Here is a 25,339-nt window from a genome sequence, read left to right as displayed (position 1 = left end):
ATCCTGCAGAAAGCACATTCCTAACAATTGTTAAAGTTTGCTAGTCTTGATAGTGCTAAATAGCTTTATTATCCTGTAAGAAAGTGATTGAGTTTAATAAAGGTTTAGTACAATTCAGAAGTCACAGTGATCCCACTGAGACTTAACTGCTTAATTATTTTTGCTTAAATGTGGTGATTTCAATTGCAGTTTGGTACACCTACCCTGTTTCCCCAAAAATAAGACAAACTCATAAAATAAGCTGTAGCAAGATTTCTATGCATCTCCGCAATATAAGCCATACCCCCAAAATAAGACATGGACACGGCGCCTCCCGGCAACAGCTGGCTGCCCTCAGCCATGCCGTGCCACGCGGAGCCCTTCCCGCTGGAATAAGACACCCCCCGAAAATAAGCCATAGTGTGTCTTCTTGAGGAAAAATAAATATAAAGCAGTGTCTTAATTTCGGGAAAACATGGTAGTATCATCTAGATGAGTATCTCTCTTTGTCTATGTATATGTGCATTGAGAACAATTCCATATCCAAGGTTTTGGGGCATATCATTGAATTGATGGAAGAATATGACAATGTCTGAGGTAGAAATTGCAATTAATGCTTTCGAAGAACAGACATTACTGAAATAATAGTGTTTACACAGCTGGTTATTTCAAAGTAATAATAACAACAACTCCACTTTTAAACTCGCAACTGTTAACATCAGTATATTTAAATTTTGTAGAACAATTAAGTTAACTTCAGTTAATAAGTAGCGCCCCTCTGCAAAGTAGTTGTGCACAGAAACAAGTACAATGAACCCTCCTAAAGGAAGACTATAAAATAAATAATGCAACAGGTTTTTACTCACTACTATCCTTAGAATCAAGTTTGTACAGCAGACCTATTTTCCCTACTGTCTTAGCTACAAGTCGGTGTACAAATGACTAAGTCTCTCAACAGTGGCAAATTAAACCTGCAGTATTGGAGAATGTGAAAAATTATTGGATTAACCTGATTCGTAAAGAATGTGTAAATGAGCTTTAAGATGCAGGTGGTGAAGTTCATTGTTCATGCCTTTCTTTTAACCTGAAGAAGAGTGGTCTTGAGCTCTCAAAAGCTTTCAGAATCACCATCTGGAACTGGTTCAGCAAGTGGTGCTGTAGAGCCTAATGGCTCATCAAGAGCTTTACTCAGCCAAGTGACAGGCTGGTTGAGACAATCTTTCCAGCATTTATTTATTTTTGTCTGTTGGTATGTTAGAATACATACATTTAAGATTTTTAAAAATCTACCTTTATAACAGAAGTTGCCAATTTTTGTAGTCTTGCAGGCACATTTGGAATTTTAGAGTGGGCACCATCCCTTTATTTGCTTTTCTCCCCATGTTCCATAGTGTTACAGTTAAAACAGGGACAGTAGGAGAGAAAGAGTGCACATACATATTCTTTTGATTCTCATGAATCTGCCTGATTTTACACAGTGAACTTCAAAACACCATCAAATTAAAGCTTACCTTGGTAGACTACAGAGTAAAATTGTACTTCTTGTTATTGTCATCACCACAAAAACGTTGATCAAAGGCATGTATCTCAATGATATATTTTTTTAAACATAGGGTGACAATAGAATCACCAGCAAATCGGAGAACACTTGTGTGGAAAAGTGGTGGCCTATTTAATAGTGGCAGTTTTGAGAAGATCCTTTGTAAAAGGTATGAGTATCCAAGCCTACACTGAGAATGGGACGCGGGTGGCGCTGTGGGTTAAACCACAGAGCCTAGGGCTTGCCGATCAGAAGGTCGGCGGTTCGAATCCCCGCAAGGAGGTGAGCTCCCGTTGCTCGGTCCCAGCTCCTGCCAACCTAGCAGTTCGAAAGCACGTCAAAGTGTGGTAGATAAATAGGTACCGCTCCGGCGGGAAGGTAAACGGCGTTTCCGTGTGCTGCTCTGGTTCGCCAGAAGCGGCTTTGTCATGCTGGCAACATGCTGGCTCCCTTGGCCAATAACACGAGATGAGCTCGCAACCCCAGAGCCGGTCACGACTGGACCTAATGGTCAGGGGTACCTTTACCTTTATGCCTGCACTGAGTTTTTTTAAAGAGAGGTGATTAGTGATGGGAAAAGTAGGGGAAAGAACCCATTAAAAATGATGCCATTTCAAGGGGATCCAGTTTACTGAATAAGATGTATGTGTATGTGTATTCATGGGTGTGTGTGCTCTTTCTTTCTGTGGCATGCCTCTTTCTCTTTCTTGGTGGCTCTTGTTTTCCTCCTTCTCCCCAGTCTCCCAGATTACTCCTCTTTCCACTTTTCCTCCTACCCTTGGTTGCTGCACCAGCTCTCCAACTGCTCAGGTGTCAATCTGTGCTTTGATGAGCACACAATGCTGAAAGAGGGCTGTGGGAAAGGATGTTACTCTTACTCCTTTAGCTCTGTACTTTTTATGGATGGGGGTGCGGAAGGTAACTACTTTCTCCAACTTATGACAAAGGGAACAATGGCAGGTGGTGGTGCTTAGAGGCTTTGTGGGCACTATGTTGGAACCCTAGCTTCATACTGAGTCAGGCCATTGTCTACTTGAACAATATCTATAATGTTCCTGGCAGTTATTATCTAGGGTTTGGATCAATGTCTTTCTCAGTCCTATTGCATGAGATGCTTTAACTGGAAATACCATGGATACTGGGATCTTTATACTGTATATTCAAAGTATGTACTTCTCTCTAGACTCCTTTTGACCCCAGAGGAACTAATGTGAATTAGACTTGGTAGCTCTCAAGCTAAACATGTATCTCCCCCAGATATCTTTTGAAATCTAGTTAGCTGTGAATCTGAGTGTACATTAAACTTGCTAATTTACCTACAACCCCTAAAGGGATGAAGATTTGTGTCTTTATAAGGAAAGATTTGACAATGAAAATGGCTTCCCCACCATACATTCAGATCCAAAAGAACATTTCCCCTATTCCCAGTTCATATTGTGTCCTGCCCCATGTGGTGGCCTGGTTATAAAAAGAAATAGACTCAAACCGGTAGCTATTCCAGGGGTAACTCAGTCACAAGCCAGTCTGGTCTCCATGAGTGGTTAAATTATCCATAGCAAATTCTAATATCCGAAACCAACTCAACAAGCTCTCCTAGAGAAAATCTGTGGCATGGGATAGACAGTACATCAGTAAAATAGGCAAGTGATCCTGAGTAGAAACAATATTCTCTGCATTTTTAGGTTCCAGTGTTTTGGAGATTATGAAAAGATAGAGGCAGTTCTAGCGTCCATTGCTTTCCTTATGATATGGTATATACCAGCCTCTGCTGCCATGCTGGTGCCCTCCAGATGTTTTGAGCCCAAAACATCTGGACGTTTCCAGTGTGAGGGAGGCTGGTGTATTCTTTAAGTAAAGACAATAGCTAGGCACATAAAAGAAAGGTTTGTCATATTGGCCATGAGGAAGAACTTGAAAATCCACAGTTGGACAATACCTATATTACGACAAAAAGTGTATCGCATCCAGGATTTTTCATAGCTGACCTCATGGGTAAAATATCCAACACAATGCTTGTACCTTTTGGTTTTTTCCTTGATTTCTACCCCACAACCACTGCTTTGTGCAACTTCTTGTGACAATTTTTGTTTTTGTGTGAATTTGGTGGGTCCTGTTAAATACATTGCCAACTGAATTTTAGAATAGAATTTTAGAATAGTTAAGCAACAACTCCTAAGTTTCAGATCTCTTAACTGCATAATTTTTAATGAGGCTCCCAACTAGTGGTGTTTTTTAACACTTTAAAATCGAGTGGTTTTCTTCATAAGGGGCAGTTTAAAGCTGGCAAGATTGCCAAATGCTTCTCATAGAAGCAGGAATAGAATATGTTTAGTGGTTGGGTTGTTGACCTGAGTGACTGGAGTGCTAGTCTAAGCAAGGTCTTAACATATATTTTAACCAACTAAAATTCTTTAAGGACTGGTAGCAGAATTGTTTTTTCCCCATTTAAATTTGAGTGGGTACTGTATTGGTGTGAAATGCATAGCAGAGTGCAGCTGTAAATGAATTTCGGGCCCTTTGAGTGGCTTTAAGGTTGACTTGCCAATTGAATATACCTTAGAGTTGTTGCTAGTCTTCTTTTTTGTTTAAATATCACTATCAAATGCTGCTTTTAAAACTGTCTTGTCATATGTCCTTGGTGCATTCCACATAAGATACCATGTTATACACTCACACCATAAGAGGAGAAAACGAGTGCATGATACAGATGCCTGGGTCACAATGACCTTAACTGAGAAGCATATTGTCTACTGTTTTGTTTAGCCTGTTATCTAAGTTGGATTTTTGTGGGCATTACTTTACATTGCTTGGCTTGAGATGAAATTTTATAGGCATGGCGAAGTGTAGTAGGCTGTGAGATATTTGCAATGTGTTTACACTACCAAGTACATGTAGCAGCTGCTTCCATCCGTTTTCCCCACACAATTTCCCCACTCATTTTAAAATGGTTTGTTAAACACCCTGTGGCTTAATATTTTGTAGGGAGCAGAACTTGCTCAAGAAGCAGCAGCAGCACAGCTTTCCTTGTTTTCAATGCTGAAAATATGTGTGACATAAAAATGGGTACCCCTTGGTGGGTATTTTGGCTGCAGGGTGCCCAGCTTTTTCCTAGTTTCTCAATGAGAATAACAGCTTACACATATCAGTGAATTCAGTATATTCCAGTACTGTAGTTACCTCCCATGTTTCAGGTGGACTGCTTGGCCTTTAAAAGAGAGGTGCATTTTGATTGATTATAGTGAGGACCCTTCCAAGTTGGCTCAGCTGCTTTAAATATTTATGCCTGTCTTCTTCACCCTAACTTTTTCACTAGGTTTTTCCCTTTGTACCTTCTCTACTGATGAAGCATTATAATGCATAGCGTACATTTTTTTAAGGCCTACTCATTTTATCCACTGTGAAAGAAGAGCAGTATAAACGTAAGCCACAAAATTGCCATCTTTGTCACCCAGCTACTAGACTTGGATAGAGTGTAGCTTCATGAATAGACTTTTCCACCCTCCCCACTTTGAGCAGTGAGAAAGGAAAGAACACTGGGAACTTGCAGAGTTTCTGTAACACTGACTTTATTTACAATCACACAAATAGTGTGTGAGAGCAAACAACAGGCACACCTGCAAGGCAGCAAATCACATCCCCACATCAGATTCCCCAGAAAGAGATCCTGAGGCACATGTGCCATCCACTACTTTCTTGCTTTCTCTGCTTCCACCTGTTTCCAATGGCTAGAAATGCTATTTCTCCAATGGCTAGAAATGCTATTTCTCCAAACATGCACCCCACTTTATGCACACACATGCATGTGCACACAAGCAGGGGTGATCAAAGAGTTCAGTGCAGAGTTCTGTTCAAATTCCGCCCATCTACCACGGTATTTAAACCAGCGGTATATGTATTTAAACCAGGGGTCAGCAAGGTATATCTTGCCTGGGCCAGATTGGTCTGCGTAGATCCCTCTGTGTGCCGAATTTTCTGTGTCTGCACATGTGCGTCCGCAATTTTCGGCATCTGCATCTGCGCAGGCATGATTTTCAGCGCCACAGAAGCAAGTCCCTATGCTGCACTGCGCTGGTTTAGCGCAGTGCAAGAGCGAGCAGCTCAGTTTGGGAGCGGCTTGTGGGCCGGTCAAATGACCTCCGTGGGGCGCTTCTGGCCCATGGGCCTTAGGTTGCTGACTCCTGGTTTAAATACATATTTATAGTATTACAAGGTGGTCCAAGACCTGCTTTAAATAAATCCCCATCTTCTCCCCCACACCCCTGCCCTGCCCAGTATGGTTGCTCGAAGAGAAGGTTAAGGAGTAAACCCCACGCAAATCTAGAGTGGAGTCCCTAAGACAATTGGATGGAATCTTGTATGCCTCCTTCTGGCAACTCCTGCAGCCAAGCTGGTGCCAGATATATTGCTCTACTTCCCTTTGGACCACACCAGCAGGATGAACAGGGGTTATTGTCATCTAGGCAACCCTGGACCTCCATACACGCTGCCCGGAGAGGTCATTTCTGTGTAGCTAACATAGCAAAAACTATGGGAGGCAGTTACGTGTTACCGGTATCTGCAGGCACAGGAGGTGCTGTGATTCTCCAGCGGTTTGCCTTCACCCCCAGAGGCACACTCCATTGTCTCTTGATACATGTGGATGTCAACAACCAATGACATATTTAAATCTGTGTTTCTGCGTGGACTTTTCATAAAATCAGATTAATGCAGAAGTAGGATGGCACAGACTAAGGAATGATCGCATGCAGAAGTGACATGAACCAGAAATAGACAATCTGTCCACCCCTACAGATACGCTATAACAGAAGAGTGAGTGGAAGAATGACTGAGTGCCATGGAGTGTGATGGAATGCTGGGTGGAGTCAGAGTGACTGACAGGTGGAGAGTGCCTGAGAATTACAGTTGAAGTGGAGTTGTGAGAAAGTGTATGAAAGCAGAGGTAAAAAGTAAGGAGGAAAATTGGTAATTTTAGATTAGGCTATATCAGTAAATATACAGTGTTCTTCTGTACTAACTCAATAGGTTGTGGTGGCAGGTATTGTGAGGGTCTTAAAGAGAAGTTGGTGAACTAGATGTTTGAACTAATTACTGCCAGGGACCTGAGCCTTGTCACACACACATCTTTTGCTGGAGATGGTGTGATTGGTCACCTCCCCCAAATTCTGACTTGCCCTTTGCCAAACAAGAGAGGTCTCAATATAAAGAAACAATGAACTCCCATAAAAAAGCACCAACCAGTCATTAAGGACTATTAACCAGTAATCTACTAACAAAAAAGAATTACTGTATTAGGTCAGTGATAGTGGTGCTTGCTAATTCCTTCTCACCCTATCCTTAAGTGGTAGGAGGAATTCTCTCAAGTATCATTTTTTTATAATCAGGCTTTTAAGTATTTTAAAGAGTTATTTCTTACCTTAATGTTCAAGGCTGAGCATTTTAAGAAAATGATTCCAAGTTCCAAAAGTGACCTTACTAGATTTAAACCTGTGAATAATGAATTAATTCACTTGATGATTCTTGGGGTTCTTTCCAACTCTATAATTCTGTGCTTTACTCACTACCGGTAATGTTTAAGTCTTCTTGGTGCCCTTATTTCCTCTGTCTCCTAAACCCTTTCCATCCTTTTTCTCCTTAATTATAGATACAGTGGAACCTCGGTTTATGAACACCTCGGTTTATGAATTTTCGGTTTATGAACGCCGCGGACCCATCTGGAACGGATTAATTCACTTTCCATTACTTTTAATGGGAAAGTTCGCTTCAGTTTATGAACGCTTCAGTTTATGAACAGACTTCCGAAACCAATTACACCCATGTTTCAGTTTATGAACGCTTCAGTTTAAGTACTTCGTGGACCCGTCTGGAACGGATTAATCCACTTTCCATTACTTTCAATGGAAAAGTTCGCTTCAGTTTATGAACGGTTACTCCGCAGACCGTCTGGAACGGATTAATCCACTTTCCATTACTTTCAATGGGAAAGTTCGCTTCAGTTTATGAACGCTTCAGTTTATGAACAGACTTCCGGAACCAATTGTGTTCATAAACCGAGGTACCACTGTAGTGTCATCAATGTACATAGCACCATCCATCTGAAGGAGACGTTACCTAACGTGAACACAATAATCTAGCTTTATCTTTACTAATGCCAAACAGTGTGGAAGTATTTGAGGCTTCTCTTAGTATAACTCTAGATAGCACTCTGGCTCCTTCAGTGCAAATGGAAATGGGAAAAATCAGCCCAGCCAGCCACCCACTCTGGGTTGGCAATAATGCTATTAGGAGAACAGGAGATGAGACTAGATGGTGCCTGCTGGCTGGCTGGGTGTGTTGGGGTTTTTTCTTTATACTTTTTCTTTAAAATGCGTCTGTTCAGTCACATCACAGTTGTATTTCAAAAATGGAAACTATACACAAGCAGAACAGCTACAAGCATGCTCAAAAGGATCTTTGGCATGGTTTACTGCTTACTACTGGTCAAAAAACTACTTCGTTTTTCATGTCTCCAAAGTCAGTACCAAATGAGATGTTGGGATCAAACTGGGGCTGTAGTTAGGGTGGGGAAATGAGGCTTAATGGAGCCTCTGAACATTGATGGGACCAGCCCCTTAAAAAAAACATGGGAGGGGGCAAAGTGCCTCAGCCCCCAGGAGCTGGCATTTACGCTGCAGAACTTGCATGCAACTCTTGTGGGACTCCTTTCATGGCAGTGATGTGTGGTCAAGGGGACAAGGCTAGTCTCCTAAATGTTTCCCTGGTGTCTCCTTCCCAGAGCCCAGGAAGCTTCAGCCCGGCTTAAGGAGAGAGGTGCAGTGTTCACAGGCATGACATCACAGTGTCCCTCCCCCCCCCATCACCCTTGGAAGCTGGCACCTCTGGCCCCAACTGTTTCCTAAGAAAAATTTCACCTCAGAGGCTCACCTAGTACATACTCTGCTATTTTTTTACATATCTGGCGAAAACGTTTCTATTTTATCATGCCTGTCGGGGATGCTAGATTTGAACCTGCTATTTTTAATTAGAATTTTGATTTTTTTTTTAATGCAAATGGTATTTTCTGTTCTTAATAGTGAAGGGTACATATACATTCTGTAACTAAAATACAGTACCTTGGGTAAGATGAAGGGGCAGAAAGGTTCCCTCTGGCATTGCTAATGCTTGGAGACAGTGATTGAAGAATGCAGAAAGACCCTGCCCAGAAACCTGATTATTATTTTTGCTTTGTGTGTACAAGCATGTTTCAGGGTGGTAAATGTTAAGCCTTGTTGCGGCAGCTGTTGTAGCAGCTCTCAGTGCTTAGGATATTGTTGTAAAATATTAAAATAACTTTGTTGGAAGCAAGTGAACTGTGAAAATATGATATAACAGGAGTCAGATGGCATTTACCTGAGAGTTACCTCTAATGTGTGAAGACATACAATGTGAAGTAGCTGAACTAGTAAATAAATTATGCCACATCACTAAAATAAGAGGATATAAGAAGATAGCCAATGTAATACCAGCTTTTTTTAAAAAAAAGAATGAGACAGGATCCAGAAAATTACAGACCTATCAGTCGCTACTTCTCCCCTACATAATTAGAGAATGGCGCTAAAGTCTTCAGATTGTTAATTACAATTGCAGTTCAGTAGTAGAACACTGATGAGTAGTTACTAGATAACATCAGCAATGCTAGACAGTCTATATGGAAAAAAATCTTTCCATCTTTTAAACTTTAAAAATGTAAAGGATTGAACCTGGAAGAGAAAAAACTGGTATCATTAATACTCTAGTTTAGATCTTTTAAATGTACAAAGTTACATAAGTCGTTTATTTACACACAATCCTATGAAGTTGGCTGGTGGACATTCTACACTTGCCTTAGGCTATCCAATGAGTTTTGTGACTTACAGATTTGTGACTTACAGATTTGATCTAAGGGATTAAATCACATATAAGACACTTAATTTGATATTTCATTGCTTAACTATTCAATACTACAAATGATTCTCTGCTATCACTTTCAAATTGCTCCTGTTGTGCAGATTCTCCTCAAGTGCAAGCAACAAGCCTTGACTTACTTTGATGTCCAAACTAGTGCATTGTTTCTGTCCAAACAAGCCAAGTTTGGGAAGCCAAGGACAAACCTTAGCTTAGCATCATGACTTGTTTGGAGAGAAGCAAACTACTAAGTACTAGATTCCTGATCACATCAACACTATTATTGAATTAATGAATTAATTGGTGTTAATGGACAGCTGAGATTCTGTACTTTTTTCTCTCTAGGCAGACATAAGCATATATTTTATACATGCCTCAACAGCTATAATATTAGATTGTGAGATAAAGAGGCAGTAGTTGTGAGCTACCATGTGAAGCATGCTAAAAGAGGCAGTAGCTGTGATCTACCATGTGAAGCATTTGACAGGAAAGCAACAAATACTTTTCAGTAAGTCATAGCTCATGATATCTAGAGCTTCTAGGCTATTAAGAAAAGGATGAGAAAAGTCCTCTCACTAGGTTTCGCTCAATGGAAGAAAATTACACTTCTATTATTGACAGTTAGTGTTAAAGAGGTTGACAGATGGAGAATGAGGGAGGGGGAGGTGGTGTATCAGTAGTGCCTCTATATTTAGATATGCCTCCTTTATCTGACTGTACAGCTGGCCACTCAATTTATTTTAAAAGACTTTTGCTTCCCTTCCCTGTGAGTACTTTTCATGTGCTTCACAGATATAGACACTCAAGCCTGTGGGGGCCAAGTACGCTACTCATGCAAAGTGAAGTTCATAGGGGCCAATGGATGGAATATCCAAATGACTTGTGTACAACCATATTGCGTCCAAATCAGATTCATCACTTTTACTTTTTGCCCTTCAGGGAGCAACCCATCTACAGCACCCGAGCTCATGTCTTCCAGATTGACCCTAACACGAAGAAGAACTGGGTTCCCACCAGCAAGCATGCTGTTACTGTGTCCTACTTCTATGACAGCACAAGAAATGTCTATAGGATAATCAGCTTGGATGGCTCAAAGGTAAGCTATCTGACAGTTTAAACTCAGGTAAACTTCTACATTTAATATGCCCCCCTTTAACATTGCTGAAAAGTGATGCAAAATGAGAGCACCACTCTTGGAACTTAACATACAATATAATACATTTGAAGTTCGTTGAGAAACCTGTAGGAGATGTTATGGGACTGCTTGTTTCCTTTGACTTTTCTGTCTCTCAATTCACTGTAAAGGAGGAAGGAGGCTAAAAGGCATTCTGCTTGGAGTATATATCTTTAGTCCTAAGAAATATGGCAGATATTATGTTGAGTAGTTTTATTTTTTATTAATATTAATGTAGAAATCCATTTTCCACCAGAAAATCTAGTCTTATTTTGCCTGTGTGCCAGAATGTCAAAACATCTATACTAAACATAACACTGCATATTGAGGAATGTTCTAATGTTTGCATTTAATCAATCTGCTCAACAATTGATCCATTTACTAAAATTTGATTGCTACCCTGGGCTCCACTGGGAGAAAGGGCAGGATATATGTTAGATGATAGATAGATAGATAGATTAGATAGATAGATAGATAGATAGATAGATATGATGATAATATTGGATGTGAAGATTTCAAGTCTAAATTACCATTTGGAAACCAACCGCTTGATTACTCCAACTGGCATTTCCCCCCTCTCTCTGAATCTTCTTTAAAATCCTGACATGGTTCAAATATACTGTATCTTAGGTAAGTTGGTTCATCAATGTGTTTAGATTACATTACTCAAAACTCGTCCTTCCTGACTAGAGAAAAAAAAAGAAACCTTCAAGGAAAAGGCCAACTTCCTGCATACTTGTACAGAAAATATAGATTATGTCACCCAAGTTCATGGTGTAACATAAGCAAAAGAAAAATGGAGTTCCCTGCTTCAAAGGAGTTCACAATCTAAATTTTGATAGCAGGAGAGACAATAGAATACTATTAAAGCATCTGCATTGTTTGCTCTGTGGTGGGAAAAGTTTTTTTTCTTTTAAAAAAATGGCATTTTGCAAATTGTCCTATAATTATTGGGGCTGGGGTGTCTAAAGATGTGCTGATTTCATGATCAGTCACTTAGAAAATCCAGCTGCCTTGCCTCCAGTATTATGAGCAGTTTGTATTCTTGGAGTAAATCAGTCTGCTAATTCATTAAGAAAACTAATTGATGCCAATATGCAAAGCAGATATGGATGCTGTATGATATATTTCAAACAATAAAAGATCATGTAATTTTTCTATTGTATCCTGTTGGTAGGGACGCAGGTGGCGCTGTGGGTTAAACCACAGAGCCTAGGGCTTGCTGATCAGAAGGTCAGTGGTTCGAATCCCTGCGACGGGGTGAGCTCCCGTTGCTTGGTCCCAGCTCCTGCCAGCCTAGAAGTTCGAAAGCACGTCAAAGTGCAAGTAGATAAATAGGTACCGCTCCAAGCGGGAAGGTAAATGGCATTTCCGTGTGGTGCTCTGGTTCGCCAGAAGCGGTTTTGTCATGCTGGCCACATGACCTGGAAGCTGTATGCCAGCTCCCTCGGCCAATAATGCGAGATGAGTGCCGCAACCCCAGTGTCGGTCACGACTGGACCTAATGGTCAGGGGTCCCTTTACCTTCACCTTTATCCTGTTGGTAAGGTACAAAGTAAACCTCTGATAATATTTCCACTGCCATTCAATTTCATTCATGCTGTAGTAGACACTTGCAGACACCAGAATAAATATGCAGTGTTTCATGTAAGGATTCAGTTTGCACAATTATCTAGCACCACCAACTGGATGATTTAAATGTAGAAAGCTAAAGTATTCCTTCATTTTTCGACAACTATATGGTACCAACTCCTCATCTGGATGAAAGGCAGCTGCCATCAATGCAAAAATATGAACCTTTGACCTGGGCATTTTAATTAGGATTTCAGTAGCTTCAGTGTCATTTGTATCTTTTGAAAACCTATTCCTTGGAATGAGGCGCAATTTAAAGTTACTGAGGTTTGAATGAGTATTTCTTTCTCCAGTTTTGCTGAGTGGCAGATTTCAAGCTGCTGTGGTAAGTCTCGATTTCTAATCCCAGGGAAGATGACCTTTGGATTCAGGAACTGATCTGACTATAGGTGTCAAACTTCCCATGGCCCTGATCTAAATTCAGAGCTAATTATTGCTTTAAAATGAACCTTCTCCAGTTTCTGAGCTGTAGTTTACTAGAACAAAGTGCATAGATAGCATACAAGCTACATTTTTTGAAAAACCTGAAAATCACAGAATAGAGTTTATGGCACAGACTTGCTTAATTAGCTATATGACTACGGTATATATAAGCATCTGGGGACTTCTGCTTCAGTGTATCTGAAGAAGTGTGCATGCACACGAAAGCTCATACCTACCGTATGACAAACTTAGTTGGTCTCTAAGGTGCTGCTGGAAGGAATTTTTTTTATTTTGTTTTGACTACATCAGACCAACACGGCTACCTACCTGTAATTAGGTTTTGTTAAACTAGGTTTCTGAAATAAATTAAATGTGGAGTTTTATTGCTATCTTGTTCTTGACTTTTGCTCAACAGTTGCATCCAAAGGGTCACATACAAGAGCACATTACAGAACTACATGTGATGCATAAGATCTATGGATCGAATCACACAGCATTTCAAAGCAACTGTAGGAGAGCTCAAAGTTGAAGATGTGGGACTATTTAACTCTATCCTGATCTTACTACCCAAAGCTGCTATTAGCCCAGCAGAGGGGGGAGGTGCTGTAACTTTTTCTCCCTTTGGGGATAGTGGCTGCTTTGTGATGAGACAGTTAAGCGACCCTCACTCAGTCCCACAAACTTTGAGCAAATTTGGTGTTTTCCTGTATTTGCTTTAAATTGAAAGGAAAACTGTGTTTTAGAAAACTGAATTACAGCTTTTCTGTGGAATGTACACTTTAACTCCTACTCTCTATCTAGTCATTTTTAAAACGAATGCAACATGTTTCAAAGCCCCTTTTAACAATGCCTTTTTGGTGCATACAGGCAGAAGAAACAAACCTTCCAATACAAACTCCTCCCTTTCTACACACAGTTGCACATGGTGCTATTGATGTTACAGCAATTGCAGAAGGGAAGCACAACACTCCTGATTGCCTGTTCAGTCTCTTAAAACAATGATAACCCCAGTAAGCTTTTTCAGGAAGGCTGCTAATAGCAAATCTCACCATGTGAATTAAGCAATAACATGCTCTCTGAATCTTTTCTGATGACTGTTTCTGCCACCTCAGCAGGTTTTTTTGTTTTTTGTTTTTTTAAAAAGGCTATAATCTTGTGCCCAATTAACTGGGAGCAAGCCTTGTTGAATTTAATGGAAATTACTTCTGAGTAGAGTAGACATGAAATGATTGTGCTGCACCAGATGTGTTCCTGCCAATCCTGTGCTAGCTTTCTAATTTTAAGGAGGTGCTATCTGTCAAACCTGATGGGTTTGTAATTCTATTACTTCAATATCTCCAACATTTTTAGTGTAGTGATGCTATCATACAACAGGCTAATAGAGAGTGACCTTCATTTGAATCTTTGTAGTAAGACTCTTTCAAGAGGATTGGTCTCAACCTTCCATAAAAGCCTTAATCATGATTTTTAAGGGTGACACAATGGCTTACTAATTAGTGCTCTTTCTAAAAACTGTACTTGGAATTGATTGCAATCTTCATTGTAAATAAAAAGAGTGCACTTGATTGTGCCGTTCTAAATTTTTAACATTTTCCATATTCTGGTTTTCTGAATGCCATCTGGATATAAACATTTACCTGCTTCAGAGGTACAGGCTTTGGTTTTTTCCAAAGTCTCTGGCTATTTAGGGACTTGTAAGGGAATAGAGTGATGTGTCCACTGCAGATCTAGCTGCTTCCAAGTCTAACTAGCAATAACCTGGAGTAAGGCTAGAGACCTGTCAGCAAATATCTGTAATGAGAAAAGCTTCCTAAGAGAATATCCCCAGGATAGCAAGTTCAGGGGGAGTTTGGGTAGAAAAAAAGGTAGCTTGCTCTGCCTCTTTCAGTTGCTGCTGGTAGCCTATCTCTGAAAAAAAACTCTTCTGGGGAATGGTTGCATAGCTTTTCAACATACCCCCCCCCATATTTATCTCTGTTAATTCTATGGGGGGGGAGATTCTGTCATTACACCCATTTTACAAAGGGGTGGGCAGGGCTGTGGCTGAAGGTGTCCCTGTTTTTTAATTAAATTTTAATTAAAGGCTAGGAGAACAACAGAAAAAGTGCAGCATGCACAGCAAAAAACCTGAGGGACTGGACCTCAAATTTTGAGTCTTCCATTCTGCCCTCCTTTTATCCTTGCAATTACTCTGTGACAGAGGGCAAGCTGAGAGCAAGAAGAAGGTCAATAAAACTCTTTAAGCGGGAACTGGAATCCATAGCTGGATCTACACTGATCTGTTAGTCACTAACAAAATTCCACCTTCTCCCCCTTCATGTTGCTGTTTAACATGTGAAGCTGATTCCTGGCCCATGACGTTAAGGGAAGCTTTATGAGTATACTGCTTTACTTCGTTATTTCATAACTTCTTTTCTTTTTTGCAGGCAATAATAAACAGCACCATCACTCCCAACATGACATTCACTAAAACATCACAGAAGTTTGGTCAGTGGGCAGATAGCAGAGCAAATACTGTTTATGGCTTGGGATTTTCCTCTGAACACCATCTCTCAAAAGTAAGTAAAAGGGAAGGTAATATCTCAGCATGATCTTGAAATGTTGTCTAGTGTGTGTTTGCAAAGATGCCTCCCTACCCCTGCCCTGGTGGAAGACTCACCAAGGAAACCATAAGTTGCCACTATATTCCTTCAATTCATACCAGCAAAAGCAAAATAATTGCAGGTTTGGGAAGAATAATGCCATATAAACATTAATTCTCAAATTCAATCTTTTGCTCTTTTGATATTTTACTATTCCAAAGACTGAAATAGATTTTTTTAACCTATAAAAAGTTACTAAAACTACTAAAGCCATCAATCATGAATTTGCAGAACCCTGCCTAACAAGAAGCCTGGGCTTCTTGTTAGGGAGAGTGAGGCAGCTGCCTTAGGTAGCAAGTGCTGGGTGGTGCAGGAAGTAGCAGCAAGACATTGGAGCTGCATGGGCCTGCCCTGAACCCCATAAATGAGCTTGCTGCCCTCGTGGGCAGTGGAAGATGCTTGACCTATCACTACAGTCAAACTAAGATACAATTGCCATTCTGGTTAGTTTCTGTACATGGAATGGGGTGAGTGCCATCATGTTCTTTGCCAAATGACCAAAACCCATTCAACATTCAAAGTTCTTAAACTTTGTTCAGCATTGGACTTAGCAGCACTTCTCCCTGTGCTCTCATCCAGTCTTAGTTATATAACCTGATGGAGAAGGTGAACCTTATGTGTTGGGTTGGAGTCAGTACAAGTTACATAGGCCAATGAGTGGTTTCCTTGAATTGACCAAACCAGTGGCACTGAAGACCATAATTCATTTAGGTTTTCTTCTGATTTCTGCTTTGGTTGGCTTGCTTTCATTTTATGATGGTGAGGCATGAAGCAAAGACCCAAGCTGGAGAAGAGGCAATAGTGAGCTACATAATCAGAGCACTGATATTGTCTTCCTCAGCTGTCCATATAATCTTGTCTTCCTCAGCTCTCCAAATAATATTGTTCAATGGGTTTATATTCACTTTTAAAGTGGCATGGGATCTCAATGGAGGACACCCTCTTAAAACCGTCCTTGACTATTCTAGTGAGCATTTGCCCAGTCCCACAGTTCACACTCCCCCTTCCAGCTGAGAACCTACAATGGCCATGGTAACAGAGCTGTCTTTGGTGCAAGAGAGATTTGGCAGTGGGCACTTAATAAGTCAGGGTTTAACCCCAATAGTGCTACAGTGTAGATTGAGCTCTAGGAATACAGGGAGCTGCATTTATACTAGATCATATTGTTTGCCATCTAGTTCAATATAGTGTGCTCTGACTGCCTGTGACTCTCCAGGGCCTCAAGCCTTTCTCATCTCCCGTTACCTGACCATTTCAACTAAAGATGCCAAGGGATTGTATCCAAAACCTTCTAGATGCAAAGCATGTTCCCTACCACTAAGCTATGATCTATTCATAGAGCTATTAGTTTCTGTGTGGGGAAAGTAGGTTTTTAGGAGTATCTTATAAATGGAGCAGAGTATTTGAACAGATGTAGCCCAGGGAACATTGACTTCTTGCACATTCTTTTGAATTGTTACAGCATGCAGCTGTTCTACAGAGAAGTATGTAGTGGGGTACATCTGGCTTTGTGCATGGTATCTGAAGAAAGCATTGAATTTGGAAATGGTTGTGCTGCCTGCTTGTCAAAATTGCTGAAACAGATAGTTTTGTGGAACCAGACAGGTGCTTGAGTAGTGAAAATTAAACAAATGTAAAAGCAAGTGTAAGCCAGTTAGATTGGGAACAAAAATGGCTTCTTGGCAAATTACAAAAGGATTATTTTTCAAATATAGATGCCTGCACACATGTGGGGACAATTCTTGGTGATAAAATGGTCAAGTAAGCCAGAGGTTTATATGCAACAAAGAATTAAAGAAGATAAAGGAAAGCTTGTCCTCTTTCCTCTCAACTTTCCCCACTGGCCCTTGGGAATCTGACCTTCTACAGTGGTACCTCTGCTTATGAATAACTCTACTTACGAATGTTTCTACTTTTGAATGGAGCTCCATCCGCCATCTTGGATGCGGTTTAGATTTTTTCTACTTACGAATTTTTAGATAGGGTTGCTTCTACTTGCGAATTTTTTCTCCTAATGCATTCCTATGGGATTGGACTTACAATTTTTTTCGACTTACGAATGTGCGTTCGGAATGCATTAAATTCGTAAGTAGAGGTACCACTGTATATGCTCGCCAGCTCAGAGTGTGACTTACGTGTGAGAACCAATGATGATAATAATCATAGTTATAATAATTTATTATTTATACCCCACCCACCTGGCTGGGCTACAGACTAGATGACAGTTTTTGAAGAGTATGGGTTAGGACATTCTTGAGAGATGGCAATCTGAATAGCTGAGCCACATTGCATTTTGCAGATAGAATGACAAACAGAAGACAGATTCTTTGTGACCACCAGCACTAGAACATGATATTTCAAAAATGGGTCTTTTCAGATTCTCTATAAACCCCTGTTATTATTGGAAAGAAAATATTTTTCTCTAGCCGAATTTATTATATAGAATATGTTCTGCTTAGCAACACTATGTTATATACAGTGTATAATTATATAATCTTTGCCTTTAGTTTGCAGAAAAATTTCAGGAATTTAAAGAAGCTGCACGACTAGCTAAGGAAAAATCCCAAGAAAAGATGGAATTAACAAGTACACCCTCACAGGTGCGTTTGTTCTGGTCTCTGTTCAGATTGGATTCTGAATGCTGCTAACTTCTTTGCAGATGGGCTTCATTAATCCATTTTACTTTGGGGGTTGGGAAGCACAGGTGCTTAGTTGCATGCAAACTGTTTCACAGTCCTCTACCTAGTTTGACAATAGTTATGTTGAAGAATGCTCTGTAATAGATTCTGTGGGGGTGTGTATGCAGCCCAAGTAGCAGTAATTTATATAGTCTTAAGGTTGGAAGGGATGTGGGTGGCGCTGTGGGTTAAACCACAGAGCCTAGGGCTTGCTGATCAGAAGGTCGGTGGTTTGAATCCCCGCAATGGGGTGAGCTCCCGTTGTTCAGTCCCTGCTCCTGCCAACCTAGCAGTTCAAAAGCATGTCAAAGTGCAAGTAGATAAATAGGTACCGCTCCAGTGGGAAGGTAAACAGCGTTTCCGTGCGCTGCTCTGGTTCGCCAGAAGTGGCTTAGTCATGCTGGCCACATGACCCGGAGCCAGCTCCCTCGGCCAATAAAGTGAGATGAGCGCCGCAACCCCAGAGTCGTCTGCGACTGGACCTAATAGTCAGGGGTCCAACCTTTACCTTTAAGGTTGGGATGGCAGAGCGAGCTTGCATGCAGCCCTTCAGTATTGCAAGTTCAGCCCACTTTTGGCTCTGGCTTCACTCATCATAGAAGACATGCATGCAATGTTTTTCCCCATGGGTCAATCAATGACCCTTCGTAAGAAGATGATTCCATGCCCCTGTTAACCTAATCGCAAATACCTAAGCTTGGGTTTTAACTTTCATGCTGCGCCAAATGAGACCTGCAACAAAATCCTGCTATGCATCATTGCCTCTAGCAGAAGTACTCCTATTCAGGATTCAGATAGCAACTTTTCTAGAATACTGTAAGAAACTGTAGGGACCAGGGGAAGGACAGCAGGATTATTTCCTAGACTGGCAACTGGCTGCAGTGTGCAGTTGCATTCTTATCTCCAATCTAGGGCAACTGAGGAGCTATGGAAAAGGGCAGAGAGGGTAATAGAGGAGGGCAAATCTAAGCAAAGTGGGTGTTTGGTGGGGGATGCTGAGCATAGCTGCCAAGTTTTCCCTTTTCTCGCGAGGAAGCCTATTCAGCATAAGGGAAAATCCCTTTAAAAAAGGGATAACTTGGCAGCTATGATGCTGAGGAGAGGTGTGCTGTGGAAGATGGAAAAAGGCGGCTTAGGCACTCCTGGCCTCAAATTGTTATTTCTTGCCCTCAATAGCTATTTCTTTCCTCAAAAAGCTTGCCAGGGTTAGACTAGGGCAGGGAATCCTGAGAGAAGTAAGGTGGCACAGGGACACCTGCAAGGAAGACTAGGACTTGATCCTATCTGCCTAGGCTGTGCATGGCTGCCAAGCAGGCAAGCAAAAGCAAGGAAGTACTAAAGATACTACCGTATGTCCTTGCTTTGTCTCACACAACAGCTAGTGACAGTTTCTCACTTTGCTTTTGAGCATATTTCTCCAAAAATGACTGCTTTCCATTGAACTTTTTCAGTTTTTCTCAATCAGTTTTTCCAGTCCAAACTGGTGGCAGTTATTGATGGAATGTAGCCGCCTGTAGTGTTGTGGTTTACTCCCCTCAGTTAGTACCTGCCTACCTTCCTGAGTTCCAGAAACCTGGGGTCCATTTTGGGGCATACACACATGCGTTCATTTACCTGTGGCCATAAAAAGAGAGAGAGAGAGATACAAGCTTTCCAATATACCAGACTTTCAGAGGGTCGTCGTGGCTACACTAGAGTAACCCCGCTTGAGTCCAGTTTGTCTTTAAATACTTTTATTGTGCAAAGTATTTACATTGCAGAGACAGCTTAAAACATGATCTGTCATTCTGAATCAGAATCCGGCAATGGCGTACGTCTGTTCTTACGCCAGCAAAGTAGTCGGGGCACCCCAAAACGCCTCCCCCTTGACCTGCGTTGCAGTGCTCTCCTTAACTCTTGCGCTGGAAGGAGCGAGGCCCTCTCAGCCTCCCCCCTGTCAAGGCGGTGGCAGGGCTCATCCCCCCTCCTCTGAGTTTCCCCATCGTTCCACACGCTTCTCTCTCCCTCCGAGTCTTTCCCCTCCCCCCTGGCTGCTTCAGACCCACTGCCGCTCCCTGTGCTTGGCGAGGTGGACGTTAGGATGGTGGGGGCTGGCTCCCTGTAGGGAGTCACCCTTACACAGACTTTCACAAAACAGACTTGAACAAAACAATGGATTAAAAAATAATTTTAAAAATGTGTATGCTGCACCAAAGGAAGTAGAGGGTGTGGTGACAGATGGGAAAACATCACCACAGAAGTTAAAAAAACCAAGCCACCTACACAATATGCTTCAGTGTGTCCACAGCTTTGATATTTTTCTTACCACATTATCCATGGATGGAGAAAAACTGAATTAAATGGGGGGAACTTGTGGGCTGCCATTTGAATGAGGACAACTTTGTGTGGGATGACATGAAAAACATGCACACATGGCATACATCAATTTCCATTGCAGTGTGTATGCAGCCGGGATGCAATATGTTTAGTGTAAGATATTAGATACCAATGACAGAACTGCACAGGTTTTCCTACTGAGCACATGTTTCTACTAAAACTGTTACAGCAAAATATTTCTATTTCACAAGTTCATGAATAATAATGGAAATCAAATGATAATACCCTGCAAGAGTACATGCTAGATATTCCATAGGATAACTGCTTCTACCTTGCATTACAGACAATTCCCCCTAGGACATGTTTGTGTTTTGGGGGCCTTGAGGTGCTTAATTAGCTGCTAACATCCTTGGGCACTTTGGCCTCAGTGCAATATGTATAAACTCTAATATCCTCCTGTGTGTACCGTGTTTCCCCTTTTTTAAGACACCGTCTTATAACTTTTTTTCCTCAAAAAAACACACGGTGGCTTATTTTCAGGGGGTGTCTTTTTTTTTTTAAAGTGCTGGTACAACTGGGTCCCACTGGCTCAGGACACTCGGTGCTCTCTTCCGCGCACATTATAAACACCACACTCTAGCCTACTGTGCTATCCAGGTTTTACTGTCAACCAGGCTGGCAGCAGCTCTCCAGGATTTCAAACTTGGGGGTACCTGGGGGTTAAACCTGGGATCCTTCTGCATACAGAGCACAGGGTGCTCTGCCACTCTGTTATGGTCTTTTCCATTTTCTGCCTCTTCTATTTTTTCCCTTTCCCCTCCTACCCATCCTGAGTCAAGGGCTTTCCTTCTATGGAGGCTTTTAAGCAGAGGCTGGATGGCCACCTGCCTCAGAGACAGATGTGCACACAGGGGGGGGACTTTGTGAGGTGGATTTAAACCTTGTAGGATGCCGGAGCAGGAGGTACACACGAAGCTGCCCACCGTCATGTCGGTGTAGGTAGGACCGCGTTGGTTACAGTCGAAGCACTTGCGGTTGGGCGGGAGGCTGCTCATCTCCCTCAGCAGCTTCTGGTGCTTCTCCTCCTGCTTCCATGGCTTTGGAGGCGGCCGGGTGTGTGTGCGCGTGGAGGTATAGAGGCTGCTCCCCGGGCTCTCTCACGCCGGCCGAGGAATGAGGAGGGAGGCCGTGACCCGTCCCGCTCCGAGATGCTTGTGAGGGAAGCGCGAGGGGGACGAGGCTTGGGCCCATGCCCCTGGCGCGCGCGCGGCTGAATGGCGAGCCGAAGCGGAACCTTTTCTCTGTGGGGGGGGGGAGACGCGCGTGCGCACACACACACACACACACACACACAGAGAGAGACGCACGGGGGAGAGAGAGAAAGAGACGCGCGCACACACACACAGAGAGAGACGGACGCACGGGGAGAGAAAGAAAGAGACGCGCACAAACACACACACAGAGAGACGCACGGGGGAGAGAGAGAGAGACGCACGCGCGCACACACACGCAGAGAGAGAGACGGACGCACAGGGAGAGAAAGAAAGAGACGCGCGCACACAGAGAGAGAGAGACGCACGGGGGAGAGAGAGAAAGAGACGCGCGCGCACACACACAGAGAGACGGACGCACAGGGAGAGAAAGAAAGAGACGCGCGCGCACACACACACACAGAGAGAGACGCACGGGGGAGAGAGAGAAAGAGACGCGCGCACACACACACAGAGACGGATGCACGGGGAGAGAAAGAAAGAGACGCGCGCACACAGAGAGAGAGAGACGCACGGGGGAGAGAGAGAAAGAGACGCGCGCACACACACACAGAGACGGACGCACAGGGAGAGAAAGAAAGAGACGCGCGCGCACACACACAGAGACGGATGCACGGGGAGAGAAAGAAAGAGACGCACACAAACACAGAGAGAGAGAGACGCACGGGGGAGAGAGAGAGAGACGCGCGCACACACACACACAGAGAGAGAGAGACGGACGCACAGGGAGAGAAAGAAAGAGACGCGCGCACACACAGAGAGCGTGCGGCTGCAGCGCTCACGAAGCAGCGCTGCACTTAGGGGAAGATGGCCAGGGAGGGGGGCTGCGGGGTCAAGGCAACGCGTGAAAGGGAGGGATGGCGAGGAAGAAGTGGGGAGTGAACTGATCGGGGCTTTAACCTGCCCGCACGCGCAAAAGGGAGGCTCGGAATGTGGAGATCGGTTCTGGCTGCTTCTCTTAAAGTTCCGCAAGTAACGAGCCTCTCTCTCTTTCCTCCTGCCGCTCGTGCCCTTGGTGCTCCGTGCGGCGCTGCTTCACGCTTTGTCAGCGCTGCAGCCGCCACCGCTTCCGGGCACCGACCCAACCCCGCAGGCTTCCTCCTCCTGCCGCGGCCGGCATTGCAGGAGCTGGGTCCTTCTGGCTGGTGCTCCGTGCGGCACTGCTGCACGCTTTATTGGCACTAAAGCAGCCACCGCCGCTTCCGGGCACTGACCCGACCCGGCAGGCTTCCTCCTTCTGTCGCGGCCGGCATGCTGGGTCCTGCTAGCTGGTGCGGAAGTATGGCTTATTTTCGGGGTATGTCTTATAGCTCTCAAATGGTTAAAAACCCTGCCATGGCTTACTTTCTGACTACGTATTAAAAAAGGGGAAACACGGTATTCTGGAGTCTCTCTCTGTCCTCCCCTGCCCAAACTGAGATTCTAGCAGGGAGTCCTAGCAGGTAACGTTTAGGAAAGACAATTGCCAAGACACTTATACAGTATATGCATAATTTTCCTGGCTGAGGTGAAGTCACTTGAAACTATAGCTGTAGTTTGGTGTTACGTACTAGCTCAAGAACATAGAGTTCTTGAGCTAGCACAAAGCTTACCCTCAACAATGAGAAAAAAGTAATGTTTATGTGTGGTGCGAAATGCATGTTACTGCTCTGTGGAAGCTTCCATCGGATAAAAAATTCAATATGAAAATTCTTCAGTTAGAAGGAAGATGTTATAAATATGTTGGAAAACCAGGAGCAGTGTTGCATGTGGACTATATCTCCTCTAACTCTTTTCCTTATGTAGTAATTGACTTGCAAGTATCAACAAGGCTTTCATGAGTGGCATTTGGTATTTATATTTTAATCTTTATTTATTTATTATTTACTGGTACATTAATTTAAATAGCTGGTAGAAATGGTCAGTTATGTTTTTTTATTTGTCTGTGCAACCCCATACCTTTATTACCTATAAGTCTTCTGGCACTGCAGCTTTAAGAATAGTTGTTGAAAAGCTTAGAGGAAAGCTTTTAAGTATATCCAATGAATATTATAATATCATTGCCCCTGTCAGTTTTCTTATCTTCCTTGTAAGCACCTCAGGTGTTCAATATGCTCTGAAATACAAAATATAGCCTTTTAGAAATCAGGCAACTTTCTGTTAAAATGCAGAATTTCATGTTGCTTTGTCTGGAGTTTCTTGAAAATAAGGAACTGCTATTTGGTTTTACTTAGGGAACACTTCGGTTGTTATAGTTACAAAATAAAATATTGAAAATGTGAACCTAGTGCATGCCTTAAATACTTTTTAAAAATACTAATAGCAATATGTTCTGATACTTAAATGATTGTATAGCAGTAATCATTTGCCCCTCCCCGCCACACTCCTACAATTGGAATGTAGAAACTGGTCACCCTTTTGTCACAGAGTAGCTTGGCCCACAGAGCAGTTCAAAAGCATGTCAAAGTGCAAGTAGATAAATAGGTACCGCTCTGGCAGGAAGGTAAACGGTGTTTCCGTGCGCTGCTCTGGTTCACCAGAAGTGGCTTAGTCATGCGTTTAGTCATGCTGGCCACATGACCTGGAAAAACTGTCTGCGGACAAACGTCGGCTCCCTCGGCCAGTAAAGCGAGATGAGCGCCGCAACCCCAGAGTCGTCCACGACTGGACCTAATGGTCAGAGGTACCTTTAGCTTTAGCTTTAGCTTGGCCCAAAGGGTTAGGTTCATGCAATATCCAGGACACTGTGTAAACTTCCTTGACCAGTCAGCCTGAATCACATTGCTTTAAATGGCAGTGAGTGTCTTGAGTTTTCCCTCATACAGGACCCAGGACTCATATATTTATTCCTGTGAATGGATGATAGTGAAACAGGGAACATAAGAAAATTGGCAGTATGCAGTTTGAATTGTATTGTTTCCCAGGGCTGCCATACGTCCGGATTATTCCAGACCTTACTGGGATTTCAAAGGCACAATTGATGTTCGGGGGGAATTTCTGAAAGGTGGTGCTTTTTGTATTATTATTTTTGGGGTGCCCTGGTTTTTACTTTTTGAAATATGGCAACTTTATTGTTTCCTAATTCATGAGTTTTTTCTGTTTACATGTACGGTAACTGGTGAAGACTGTTTTAGGTAATTAACGTTAAATACCAACATGAAGAAGAATCACAATCGCACAATCACCTTTGCTGACAGCATTGCACGATTCATTCTGTGCTTCTAATCCCTAAATAAATTTCAGTTACTAACAGAAATATTGTGTTATTTTTTTACAAAAAGTAAACTGAAAGTGACTTACAATATAATACAAAAAATAAAACCAATACAAGAAAACCCTTAAAACATTCATATATAAAAAATACGGTCTAACACATCCCATCCACTAAAGGAGGCCACAATATTTAAAGCACTCCAGGTTGAAGGCCAAAAAGCCTGGCTGAAAAGAAATGTTTCTGCTTAGTGCCTAAAAGTAGCTAGTCATGGCACCAGACATGTCTCCCTGAGAAGAGCATTCCATAAGCAGGGAGCCACCACTGAAAAGTCCCTTCCTCATGTTGCCACCCTCTGTACTTCCCCTATTCCACAGAGAAGGACCTTAGGTGATGAATGTAGGGTCTGCGTTGGTTCGTGTAGGGGTAGGTGGTCCTTGAAGTATTGCAGTCTTGAGCCCCATAAAGCTTTAAAGGTCTAAAGCTTAGAAATGGGTCTGAAAGCTAATTGAAAATTTACCAGAATTGGCTTTATATACTCAAACCATCTTGCATCAGCCAACAATCTGGTTGC

At 42.5% G+C, this 25,339-nt stretch overlaps 1 protein-coding gene across 1 annotated transcript in view; it reads left to right on the top strand.

Moving 5' to 3' along the window:
* HOMER1 (homer scaffold protein 1) overlaps nucleotides 1–25,339 on the top strand; it is a 74,252-nt gene that overhangs the window by 16,026 nt on the left and 32,887 nt on the right. The window contains exons 2-4 of the mRNA XM_035099533.3: nucleotides 10,379–10,535; nucleotides 15,095–15,226; nucleotides 17,818–17,910. Coding sequence (XP_034955424.1) covers nucleotides 10,379–10,535; nucleotides 15,095–15,226; nucleotides 17,818–17,910 — 382 coding nt within the window. The remainder of the gene's footprint in view (nucleotides 1–10,378; nucleotides 10,536–15,094; nucleotides 15,227–17,817; nucleotides 17,911–25,339) is intronic.

The sequence above is a fragment of the Zootoca vivipara genome, chromosome 10 (assembly GCF_965207765.1).
Source record: "Zootoca vivipara chromosome 10, rZooViv2.hap1.1, whole genome shotgun sequence".
NCBI classification, from domain to species: Eukaryota; Metazoa; Chordata; class Lepidosauria; order Squamata; family Lacertidae; genus Zootoca; species Zootoca vivipara.
Note: the sequence above shows the minus strand (reverse complement) of the source record. Positions and strands in the feature narration are given on the sequence as shown.